The 13,673-nt window shown below is 44.6% G+C and overlaps 1 protein-coding gene across 2 annotated transcripts in view; it reads left to right on the top strand.

Annotated features, from left to right (window-relative positions):
- The window catches only part of CWC27 (CWC27 spliceosome associated cyclophilin), a 53,944-nt gene that overhangs the window by 28,896 nt on the left and 11,375 nt on the right, over positions 1-13,673 (top strand). For both annotated transcript variants that reach the window (XM_076059263.1, XM_076059264.1), the window contains exons 6-8: positions 1,104-1,201; positions 3,723-3,792; positions 7,427-7,494. In XM_076059263.1, coding sequence (XP_075915378.1) covers positions 1,104-1,201; positions 3,723-3,792; positions 7,427-7,494 — 236 coding nt within the window. The remainder of the gene's footprint in view (positions 1-1,103; positions 1,202-3,722; positions 3,793-7,426; positions 7,495-13,673) is intronic.

Here is a 13,673-nt window from a genome sequence, read left to right as displayed (position 1 = left end):
GAGTAACGTGTTTGTTGTTGTTGTTGTAGTAGTAGTTGATGATGATGTTGACGTTGTTGTTGTAGTAGTAGTTGATGATGATGTTGTTGTTGTTGTTGATGATGTTGACGTTGTTGACGATGATGATGCAGGTGTTGAGTAACGTGTTTGTTGTTGTTGTTGTAGTAGTAGTTGATGATGTTGTTGTTGTTGTTGACGTTGTTGTTGTTGTTGTAGTTGATGATGATGTTGACGTTGTTGTTGTTGTAGTAGTAGTAGTTGATGATGATGTTGACGTTGTTGTTGTTGTTGTTGATGTTGTTGTTGATGTTGTTGTTGTTGACGATGATGATGCAGGTGTTGAGTAACATGTTTGTTGTTGTTGTAGTAGTTGATGATGATGTTGTTGTTGATGTTGTTGTTGTTGACGATGATGATGCAGGTGGTGAGTAACGTGTTTGTTGTTCTTGTTGTTGTAGTAGTTGATGATGATGTTGTTGTTGATGTTGTTGTTGTTGACGATGATGATGCAGGTGGTGAGTAACGTGTTTGTTGTTGTTGTTGTTGTAGTAGTTGATGATGATGATGACGTTGTTGTTGTTGTAGTAGTTGATGATGATGTTGTTGTTGATGTTGTTGTTGTTGACGATGATGATGCAGGTGTTGAGTAACGTGTTTGTTGTTGTTGTAGTAGTTGATGATGATGTTGATGTTGACGTTGTTGTTGTTGACGATGATGATGCAGGTGTTGAGTAACGTGTTTGTTGTTGTTGTAGTAGTTGATGATGATGTTGACGTTGTTGTTGTTGACGATGATGATGCAGGTGTTGAGTAACGTGTTTGTTGTTGTTGTTGTTGTAGTAGTTGATGATGATGATGTTGACGTTGTTGTTGATGATGATGTTGACGTTGTTGATGTTGTTTGTTGTTGACTATGATGATTCAGGTGTTGAGTAACGTGTTTGTTGTTGATGTTGTAGTAGTAGTTGATGATGTTGACGTTGTTATTGTTGTTGATGTTGTTGTTGTAGTAGTAGTTGATGATGATGTTGTTGTTGATGTTGTAGTAGTAGTTGATGATGATGATGATGTTGTTGATGATGTTGTTGTTGTTGATGATTCAGGTGTTGAGTAACGTGTTTGTTGACATCGTTCCTCGCTCCGTGACGACGTTCCCCACGGAGACGGAGCCGGCCAGAGACGTCACCCCCAGAGCAACCAAGTAACCACTAACCACCACTAACTAGTACTATAACTATCACTATTACTAGTGCACAAACCACCACTAACTAGCACTCTAACTACCACTAACTAGCACTTTAACTAGCACTATAACCACCACTAACTAGCACTATAACTATCACTATAACCACCACTAACTAGTACTATAACCACCACTAACTAGCACTATAACTAGCACTATAACTAGCACTATAACCACCACTAACTAGCACTATAACTAGCACTATAACTACCACTAACCACCACTAACTAGCACTATAACTAGCACTATAACTAGTACACTAACTAGTACTATAACTAGTGCACTAACCACCACTAACTAGCACTCTAACTTCCACGAACTAGCACTAACCACCACTAACTAGCACTATAACTAGTACACTGACTAGTACTATAACTAGTACTATAACTACCACTAACTATCACTATAACTAGTACACTAACTACCACTAACTAGTACACTAACCAGTGCACTAACTACCACTAACTAGCACTCTAACTACCACTAACTAGCACTAACCACCACTAACTAGCACTCTAACTACCACTAACTAGCACTAACCACCACTAATTACCACTATAACTAGCACTATAACTAGTGCACTAACTAGCACACTATCACTATAACTACCACTATAACTAGCACTATAACTACCACTAACTATCACTATAACTACCACTATAACTACCACTAACTAGTACACTAATTAGTACTATAACTAGCACAATAACTAGCACTATAACTAGCACTATAACTACCACTAACCACCACTAACTAGCACTAACTAGCACTATAACTAGTGCACTAACTAGTACACTAACTAGCACTATTACTAGTACCATAACTAGTACTATAACTACCACTATAACTAGTACTATAACTAGTACTATGACTAGTACTATAACTACCACTAACTAGTACTGTAACTAGCACTATAACTAGCGCTATAACTACCACTAACCACCACTAACTAGCACTATAACTAGCACTATAACTAGTACACTAACTAGCACTATAACTAGCACTATAACTAGTACTATAACTAGCACTATAACTAGCACTATAACTACCACTATAACTAGTACTATAACTAGTACTATAACTACCACTAACTAGTACTATAACTACCACTAACTAGTACACTAACTAGTACTATAACTAGCACTATAACTAGCACTATAACTACCACTAACCACCACTAACTAGCACTATAACTAGCACTATAACTAGTGCACTAACTAGTACACTAACTACCACTAACTAGTACTATAACTAGTGCTCTAACTAGTACTATAAACACCACTATAACTAGTACTATAACTAGTACTCAAACTAGTACCACTAACTACCACTATAACTAGTACTATAACTAGTACAATAACTAGTGCCACTAACTAGTACACTAACTATCACTAACTAGTACCTCTAACCACCACTAACTAGTACACTAACTAGTACTATAACTAGCACTATAACTACTACTATCACTATAACTAGTACACGAATTAGTACTATAACTAGCACACTAACTAGCACTAACTAGTACACTAACTAGTACTATAACTACCGCTAACTAGTACTCTAATTAGCACTAACTACCACTAACTAGCACACGAACTAGCACTAACTACCACTATCACTATAACTAGTACACTAACTAGTACTATAACTACCACTAACTAGCACCAACTACCACTAACGAGTACACTAAATAGTACTAACTAGTACACTAACTAGCACTATAACTAACACTATAACTAGTACTCTAACTAGCACCACTAACTACCACTAACTAGCACTATAACTAGTACACTAACGAGTACTAACTAGTCCTCTAACTAGCACTATAACTAGCAATAACTAGTACACTAACTAGCACCACCAACTACCAGTAACTAGTACACTGACTCATACACTAACTACCACTAACTAGTACACTAGTACACTAACTAGTACACTAACTAGTACTAAATAGTACTAACTAGTACACTAGCACACTAACCAGCGCTATAACTAGTACACTAATGAATACTATAACTACCACTAACTAGTACTAACTACCACTAACTAGTACTCTAACTAGTACACTAACTACCACTAACTACCACTAACTAGCACACTAACCACCACTACCACCACTACCCACCCCCCCACCTGTGACTGTGACCCCTGTGTAACACCTTGACCCCTACGTGACCCCTGTGTGACCCCTGTGTAACCCCTTGGCCCTACGTGACCCCTGTGTGACCCCTGTGTAACCCCTTGGCCTCTGCATGACCTCTGTGTGACCCCTGAGTGACCCCTGTGTAACCCCTTGGCCCCTACGTGACCCCTGTGAGACCCCTGAGTGACCCCTGTGTAACCCCTTGGCCCCTACGTGACCCCTGCGTGACCCCTGAGTGACCTCTGCGTGACCCCTGTGTAACCCCTTGGCCTCTACGCGCCCCCTGTGTGACCCCTGAGTGACCTCTGCGTGACCTCTGTGTGACCCCTCCCACAGGAACTTCAGCCTCCTCTCGTTCGGGGAGGAGGCTGAGGAGGAGGAGGAGGAGGCGGTCCGAGTGAGCAAGGTGAGGGGTCGCCACGGCAACCGTGGCCATGGCAACCGTGGCCACGGCAACCGTGGCCATGGCAACCGTGGTCACGGCAACTGTGGCCATGGCAACCACGGCCACCATAGTAACAGTGTCTGTTGATGTCACCATAGTAACAGTGTTGTTGTCACCATAGTAACAGTGTTGATGTCACCATAGTAACAGTGTTGATGTCACCATACTAACAGTGTTGTTGATGTCACCATAGTAACAGTGTTGATGTCACCATAGTAACAGTGTTGTTGTCACCATAGTAACAGTGTTGTTGTCACCATAGTAACAGTGTTGTTGTCACCATAGTAACAGTGTTGTTGATGTCACCATAGTAACAGTGTTGATGTCACCATAGTAACAGTGTTGTTGTCACCATAGTAACAGTGTTGTTGTCACCATAGTAACAGTTGTTGTCACCATAGTAACAGTGTTGTTGTCACCATAGTAACAGTTGTTGTCACCATAGTAACAGTGTTGTTGTCACCATAGTAACAGTGTTGATGTCACCATAGTAACAGTGTTGATGTCACCATAGTAACAGTGTTGTTGTCACCATAGTAACAGTGTTGTTGTCACCATAGTAACAGTGTTGTTGTCACCATAGTAACAGTGTTGTTGTCACCATAGTAACAGTGTTGATGTCACCATAGTAACAGTGTTGATGTCACCATAGTAACAGTGTTGTTGTCACCATAGTAACAGTGTTGTTGTCACCATAGTAACAGTGTTGATGTCACCATAGTAACAATGTTGTTGTCACCATAGTAACAGTGTTGATGTCACCATAGTAACAATGTCTGTTGATGTCACCATAGTAACAGTGTTGATGTCACCATAGTAACAGTGTTGATGTCACCATAGTAACAGTGTTGATGTCACCATAGTAACAGTGTTGATGTCACCAAAGTAACAGTGTTGTCACCATAGTAACAGTGTTGATGTCACCATAGTAACAGTGTTGTTGTCACCATAGTAACAGTGTTGTTGTCACCATGGTAACGGTGTCTGTTACCATGGTAACGGTGGCTGTTGTTGTCACCATAGTAACAGTGTTGTTGTCACCATAGTAACAGTGTTGTTGATGTCACCATGGTAACAGTGTTGATGTTACCATAGTAACAGTGTTGTTGTCACCATAGTAACAGTGTTGTTGTCACCATAGTAACAGTGTTGATGTCACCATAGTAACAGTGTTATTGTCACCATAGTAACAGTGTTGTTGTCACCATAGTAACAGTGTTGTTGTCACCATAGTAACAGTGTTGTTGTCACCATAGTAACAGTGTTGTTGTCACCATAGTGACGGTGGCTGTTGATGTCAACATAGTAACAGTGTTGATGTTACCATGGTAACGGTGGCTGTTGTTGTCACCATAGTAACAGTGTTGATGTCACCATAGTAACAGTGTTGTTGTCACCATAGTAACAGTGTTGATGTCACCATAGTAACAGTGTTGTTGTCACCATAGTAACAGTGTTGATGTCACCATAGTAACAGTGTTGATGTCACCATAGTAACGGTGTTGTTGTCACCATAGTAACAGTGTTGTTGATGTCACCATAGTAACAGTGTTGATGTCACCATAGTAACAGTGTTGTTGTCACCATAGTAACAGTGTTGTTGTCACCATAGTAACAGTGTTGATGTCACCATAGTAACAGTGTTGATGTCACCATAGTAACAGTGTTGTTGTCACCATAGTAACAGTGTTGATGTCACCATAGTAACAGTGTTGTTGTCACCATAGTAACAGTGTTGATGTCACCATAGTAACAGTGTTGATGTCACCATAGTAACAGTGTTGTTGTCACCATAGTAACAGTGTTGTTGTCACCATAGTAACAGTGTTGTTGTCACCATAGTAACAGTGTTGATGTCACCATAGTAACAGTGTTGATGTCACCATAGTAACAGTGTTGATGTCACCATAGTAACAGTGTTGATGTCACCATAGTAACAGTGTTGTTGTCACCATAGTAACAGTGTTGTTGTCACCATAGTAACAGTGGCTGTTGATGTCACCATAGTAACAGTGTTGTTGTCACCATAGTAACAGTGTTGATGTCACCATAGTAACAGTGTTGATGTCACCATAGTAACAGTGTTGTTGTCACCATAGTAACAGTGTTGATGTCACCATAGTAACAGTGTTGATGTCACCATAGTAACAGTGTTGATGTCACCATAGTAACAGTGTTGATGTCACCATAGTAACAGTGTTGTTGTCACCATAGTAACAGTGTTGATGTCACCATAGTAACAGTGTTGATGTCACCATAGTAACAGTGTTGTTGTCACCATAGTAACAGTGTTGTTGTCACCATAGTAACAGTGTTGTTGTCACCATAGTAACAGTGTTGATGTCACCATAGTAACAGTGTTGTTGTCACCATAGTAACAGTGTTGATGTCACCATAGTAACAGTGTTGTTGTCACCATAGTAATAGTGTTGATGTCACCATAGTAACAGTGTTGATGTCACCATAGTAACAGTGTTGATGTCACCATAGTAACATTGTTGATGTCACCATAGTAACAGTGTTGTTGTCACCATAGTAACAGTGTTGTTGTCACCATAGTAACAGTGTTGATGTCACCATAGTAACAGTGTTGATGTCACCATAGTAACAGTGTTGATGTCACCATAGTAACAGTGTTGATGTCACCATAGTAACAGTGTTGTTGTCACCATAGTAACAGTGTTGTTGTCACCATAGTAACAGTGTTGTTGTCACCATAGTGACGGTGGCTGTTGATGTCACCATAGTAACAGTGTTGATGTCACCATAGTAACAGTGTTGTTGTCACCATAGTAACAGTGTTGTTGTCACCATAGTAACAGTGTTGATGTCACCATAGTAACAGTGTTGATGTCACCATAGTAACAGTGTTGATGTCACCATAGTAACAGTGTTGATGTCACCATAGTAACAGTGTTGTTGTCACCATAGTAACAGTGTTGATGTCACCATAGTAACAGTGTTGATGTCACCATAGTAACAGTGTTGTTGTCACCATAGTAACAGTGTTGATGTCACCATAGTAACAATGTCTGTTGATGTCACCATAGTAACAGTGTTGATGTCACCATAGTAACAGTGTTGATGTCACCATAGTAACAGTGTTGATGTCACCATAGTAACAGTGTTGTTGTCACCATAGTAACAGTGTTGTTGTCACCATAGTAACAGTGTTGATGTCACCATAGTAACAGTGTTGTTGTCACCATAGTAACAGTGTTGATGTCACCATAGTAACAGTGTTGTTGATGTCACCATGGTAACAGTGTTGTTGATGTCACCATAGTAACAGTGTTGTTGTCACCATAGTAACAGTGTTGATGTCACCATAGTAACAGTGTTGATGTCACCATAGTAACAGTGTTGATGTCACCATAGTAACAGTGTTGATGTCACCATAGTAACAGTGTTGATGTCACCATAGTAACAGTGTTGTTGTCACCATAGTAACAGTGTTGATGTCACCATAGTAACAGTGTTGATGTCACCATAGTAACAGTGTTGTTGTCACCATAGTAACAGTGTTGTTGATGTCACCATGGTAACAGTGTTGTTGATGTTGCCATGGTAACGGTGGCTGTTGATGTCACCGTAGACGCTGCGTGGACGAGGCAAGAGCAGCCACGACCTGCTGAAGAACGACGATCGGCTGATTCTCACAGTGTGGGTGACACTCACTGTGTGTGTGTGATACTCACTGTGTGTGTCACTGTGTGTGTGTCACTGTGTGTGTGTGTGTGATACTCACAGTGTGGGTGACACTCACTGTGTGTGTCAGTGTGTGATACTCACTGTGTGTGTGTGATACTGTGTGATACTCACAGTGTGGGTGACACTCACTGTGTGTGTGTGATACTCACTGTGTGTGTGTGATACTGTGTGATACTCACAGTGTGGGTGACACTCACTGTGTGTGTCAGTGTGTGTGTCAGTGTGTGTGTCAGTGTGTGTGTGTGTGTGATACTCACAGTGTGGGTGACACTCACTGTGTGTGTCAGTGTGTGTGTCAGTGTGTGTGTCACTCACTGTGTGTGTGTGTGATACTCACAGTGTGGGTGACACTCACTGTGTGTGTGTGATACTCACTGTGTGTCAGTGTGTGTGTGTGATACTCACAGTGTGGGTGACACTCACTGTGTGGGTGTGATACTCACTGTGTGTGTGTGTCAGTGTGTGTGTGTGTGTGTCAGTGTGTGTGTGTGATACTCACAGTGTGGGTGACACTCACTGTGTGGGTGTGATACTCACTGTGTGTGTGTGTCAGTGTGTGTGTGTGTGTGTCAGTGTGTGTGTGTGTGTGTCAGTGTGTGTGTGTGATACTCACAGTGTGGGTGACACTCACTGTGTGGGTGTGATACTCACTGTGTGTGTGTGTGTGTCAGTGTGTGTGTGTGGGTGACACTCACTGTGTGTGTGTCACTGTGTGTGTGTGTGATACTCACAGTGTGGGTGATACTCACAGTGTGTGTGACACTCACTGTGTGTGTGTCACTGTGTGGGTGTGATACTCACAGTGTGGGTGATACTCACAGTGTGGGTGACACTCACTGTGTGTGACACTGTGTGGGTGTGTGATACTCACAGTGTGGGTGACACTCACTGTGTGTGTGTGTGTGTCAGTGTGTGTGTCACTCACTGTGTGTGTCACTCACTGTGTGTGTGTGATACTGTGTGTGTGTCACTCACTGTGTGTGTCACTCACTGTGTGTGTGTGATACAGTGTGGGTGACACTCACTGTGTGTGATACTGTGTGTGTGATACTCACAGTGTGGGTGACACTCACTGTGTGTCACTGTGTGTGTGATACTCACTGTGTGGGTGTGATACTCACAGTGTGTGTGTGATACTCACAGTGTGGGTGACACTCACTGTGTGTGTGTGATACTGTGTGTGTGTGTGATACTCACAGTGTGTGATACTCACAGTGTGGGTGACACTCACTGTGTGTGTGTGTGATACTCACAGTGTGGGTGACACTCACTGTGTGTGTGTGATACTCACTGTGTGGGTGACACTCACTGTGTGGGTGTGATACTCACTGTGTGGGTGATACTCACAGTGTGGGTGACACTCACTGTGTGGGTGTGTGATACTGTGTGTGTGTGTGATACTCACAGTGTGGGTGACACTCACAGTGTGTGTGTGTGTGATACTCACAGTGTGGGTGACACTCACAGTGTGTGTGTGATACTCACAGTGTGGGTGACACTCACTGTGTGTGTGTGTGATACTCACAGTGTGGGTGACACTCACTGTGTGTGTGTGTGTGATACTCACAGTGTGGGTGACACTCACTGTGTGGGTGTGTGATACTCACAGTGTGGGTGACACTCACTGTGTGTGATACTGTGTGTGTGATACTCACAGTGTGGGTGACACTCACTGTGTGTGTGTGTGTCAGTGTGTGTGTCACTCACTGTGTGTGTGTGTGATACTCACTGTGTGTGTGTGTGATACTCACTGTGTGTGTGTGATACTCACTGTGTGTGTGTGTGATACTCACAGTGTGGGTGACACTCACTGTGTGTGTGTGATACTCACTGTGTGGGTGTGTGTGTGATACTCACTGTGTGTGTCACTCACTGTGTGTGTGTGTGATACTCACAGTGTGGGTGACACTCACTCACACTGTGTGTGTCAGTGTGTGTGTCACTGTGTGTGTGTGATACTCACAGTGTGGGTGACACTCACTGTGTGTGTGTGTGTCAGTGTGTGTGTCACTCACTGTGTGTGTCACTCACTGTGTGTGTGTGATACTCACAGTGTGGGTGACACTCACTGTGTGGGTGTGTGTGTGTCAGTGTGTGTGTCACTCACTGTGTGTGTCACTCACTGTGTGTGTGTGATACTCACAGTGTGGGTGACACTCACCGTGTGTGTGATACTGTGTGTGTGATACTCACAGTGTGGGTGACACTCACTGTGTGTGTGATACTCACAGTGTGGGTGACACACACACTCACACTGTGTGTGTCAGTGTGTGTGTCAGTGTGTGTGTCACTGTGTGTGTGATACTCACAGTGTGGGTGACACTCACTGTGTGTGTGATACTCACAGTGTGGGTGACACTCACTGTGTGTGTGTGATACTCACTGTGTGGGTGACACTCACTGTGTGTGATACTGTGTGTGTGATACTCACAGTGTGGGTGACACTCACTGTGTGTGATACTGTGTGTGTGATACTCACAGTGTGGGTGACACTCACTGTGTGTGTGTGGGTGACACTGTGTGTGTGATACTCACAGTGTGGGTGACACTGTGTGTGTGTGTGACACTCACTGTGTCACTCACTGTGTGTCACTCACTGTGTGTGTCACTCACTGTGTGTGTGTCACTCACTGTGTGTGTGTCACTCACTGTGTGTGTCACTGTGTCACTGTGTGTGTGTGATACTCACAGTGTGGGTGTCACTCACTGTGTCACTGTGTGTGTGTGTCACTCACTGTGTGTGTCACCGTGTGTGTCACTCACTGTGTGTGTCACTCACAGTGTGGGTGACACTCACTGTGTGTGTGTCACACTCACTGTGTCACTGTGTGTGTCAGTGTGTGTGTGTGTGTCACTCACTGTGTGTGTGTGTGATACTCACAGTGTGGGTGACACTCACTCACAGTGTGGGTGTCACTGTGTGTGTGTCACTCACTGTGTGTGTGGGTGTCACTCACTGTGTGTGTCACTCACTCACAGTGTGGGTGTCACTCACTGTGTGTGTGTGTGTCACTCACTGTGTGTGTGTGATACTCACTGTGTGTGTCACTCACTCACTGTGTGTGATACTCACAGTGTGGGTGGGGTGTCAGTGTGTGTGTCACTCACTGTGTGTCACTGTGTGTGTATGTCACTGTGTGTGTCACTCACTGTGTCACTGTGTGTGTGATACTCACAGTGTGGGTGTATCACTGTGTCACTCACTGTGTCACTCACCGTGTCACTCACTGTGTGTCACTCACTGTGTGTGTTACTTACTGTGTGTGTCACTGTGTGTGTGTCACTGTGTCACTCACTGTGTGTGTGTCACTGTGTGTGTGATACTCAGTGTGGGTGTCACTGTGTGTGTCACTGTGTGTGTCACTGTGTGTGGGTGTCACTGTGTGTGTCACTGTGTGTGTCACTGTGTGTGTGTGTCACTGTGTGTGTCACTGTGTGTGTGTCACTGTGTGTGTGTGTCACTGTGTGTGTCACTGTGTGTGTGTGTCACTGTGTGTGTCACTGTGTGTGTGTCACTGTGTGTGTGTCACTGTGTGTGTCACTGTGTGTGTGTCTGTGTGTGTGTCACTGTGTGTGTGTCACTGTGTGTGTCACTGTGTGTGTGTCACTGTGTGTGTGTCACTGTGTGTGTGTCACTGTGTGTGTCACTGTGTGTGTCACTGTGTGTGTGTCACTGTGTGTGTGTCACTGTGTGTGTGTCACTGTGTGTGTCACTGTGTGTGTGTCACTCACTGTGTCACTGTGTGTGTCACTGTGTGTGTCACTCACTGTGTCACTGTGTGTGTCACTGTGTGTGTCACTCACTGTGTGTCACTGTGTGTGTCACTGTGTGTGTCACTCACTGTGTGTGTCACTGTGTGTGTGTCACTGTGTGTGTGTCACTGTGTGTGTCACTGTGTGTGTGTGTCACTGTGTGTGTCACTGTGTGTGTGTGTGTCACTGTGTGTGTGTCACTGTGTGTGTCACTGTGTGTGTCACTGTGTGTCACTCACTGTGTGTGTCACTGTGTGTGTCACTGTGTGTGTCACTCACCGTGTCACTGTGTCACTCACTGTGTCACTCACTGTGTCACTGTGTGTGTCACTGTGTGTGTGTGTCACTGTGTGTGTGTCACTGTGTGTGTCACTCACTGTGTGTGTCACTCACTGTGTGTGTCACTGTGTGTGTTACTCACCGTGTCACTCACTGTGTGTGTGTCACTGTGTGTGTCAGTGTGTGTGTCACTGTGTGTGTGTCACTGTGTGTCACTGTGTGTGTCACTCACTGTGTTTGTCACTGTGTGTGTGTCACTCACTGTGTCACTGTGTGTGTCACTGTGTGTGTCACTCACTGTGTCACTCACCGTGTGTGTGTCACTCACTCTGTGTCACTCACTGTGTGTGTGTCACTCACTGTGTCACTCACTGTGTCACTCACTGTGTCACTGTGTGTGTCACTGTGTGTGTCACTCACTGTGTGTGTCACTGTGTGTGTGTCACTGTGTGTGTGTCACTGTGTGTGTCACTGTGTGTGTGTGTCACTGTGTGTGTCACTGTGTGTGTGTGTCACTGTGTGTGTGTGTCACTGTGTGTGTCACTGTGTGTGTGTCACTGTGTGTGTCACTGTGTGTGTGTCACTGTGTGTGTCACTGTGTGTCACTCACTGTGTGTGTCACTGTGTGTGTCACTGTGTGTGTCACTCACCGTGTCACTGTGTCACTCACTGTGTCACTCACTGTGTCACTGTGTGTGTCACTGTGTGTGTGTGTCACTGTGTGTGTCACTGTGTGTCACTCACTGTGTGTGTGTCACTGTGTGTGTCACTGTGTGTGTCACTATGTGTGTGTGTGTGACTGTGTGTGTGTCACTGTGTGTGTCACTGTGTGTGTCACTATGTGTGTGTGTGTCACTGTGTGTGTCACTGTGTGTGTCACTGTGTGTGTGTCACTGTGTGTGTGTCACTGTGTGTGTCACTGTGTGTGTGTCACTGTGTGTGTCACTGTGTGTGTCACTGTGTGTGTCACTGTGTGTGTGTCACTGTGTGTGTCACTGTGTGTGTGTCACTGTGTGTGTGTCACTGTGTGTGTCACTGTGTGTGTGTCACTGTGTGTGTGTGTCACTGTGTGTGTGTCACTGTGTGTGTCACTGTGTGTGTGTCACTGTGTGTGTCACTGTGTGTGTATGTCACTGTGTGTGTGTGTCACTGTGTGTGTCACTGTGTGTCACTGTGTGTGTGTCACTGTGTGTGTGTCACTGTGTGTGTGTGTCACTGTGTGTGTGTGTCACTGTGTGTGTGTGTCACTGTGTGTGTGTCACTGTGTGTGTGTGTCACTGTGTGTGTGTGTCACTGTGTGTGTCACTGTGTGTGTCACTGTGTGTAACACACACAGTGACACACACACAGTGACACACACACACAGTGACACACAGTGACACACACACAGTGACACACAGTGACACACACAGTGACACACACACACAGTGACACACACACACAGTGACACACAGTGACACACACAGTGACACACACACACAGTGACACACACAGTGACACACAGTGACACACACACAGTGACACACACAGTGACACACACAGTGACACACACACACAGTGACACACACACACACAGTGACACACACACACACAGTTACACACACAGTGACACACACACAGTGACACACACACAGTGACACACACACACACAGTGACACACACAGTGACACACACACAGTGACACACACACAGTGACACACACACAGTGACACACACACACAGTGACACACACACAGTGACACACACACACACAGTGACACACACACAGTGACACACACACACACAGTGACGCACACACAGTGACACACACACAGTGACACACACAGTGACACACACACAGTGACACACACACAGTGACACACACACAGTGACACACACACAGTGACACACACAGTGACACACACACACAGTGACACACACAGTGACACACACAGTGACACACACACAGTGACACACACACAGTGACACACACAGTGACACACACACAGTGACACACACAGTGACACACACAGTGACACACACAGTGACACACACACACAGTGACACACACAGTGACACACACAGTGACACACACACAGTGACACACACAGTGACACACA

Source organism: Petromyzon marinus, assembly GCF_048934315.1.
Source record: "Petromyzon marinus isolate PM22_M1 ecotype Great Lakes invasive population chromosome 85 unlocalized genomic scaffold, UKy_Petmar_22M1.pri1.0 chr85_unloc.2, whole genome shotgun sequence".
Lineage (NCBI taxonomy): Eukaryota > Metazoa > Chordata > Hyperoartia > Petromyzontiformes > Petromyzontidae > Petromyzon > Petromyzon marinus.
This window is presented reverse-complemented; position numbering and strand designations above follow the sequence as displayed.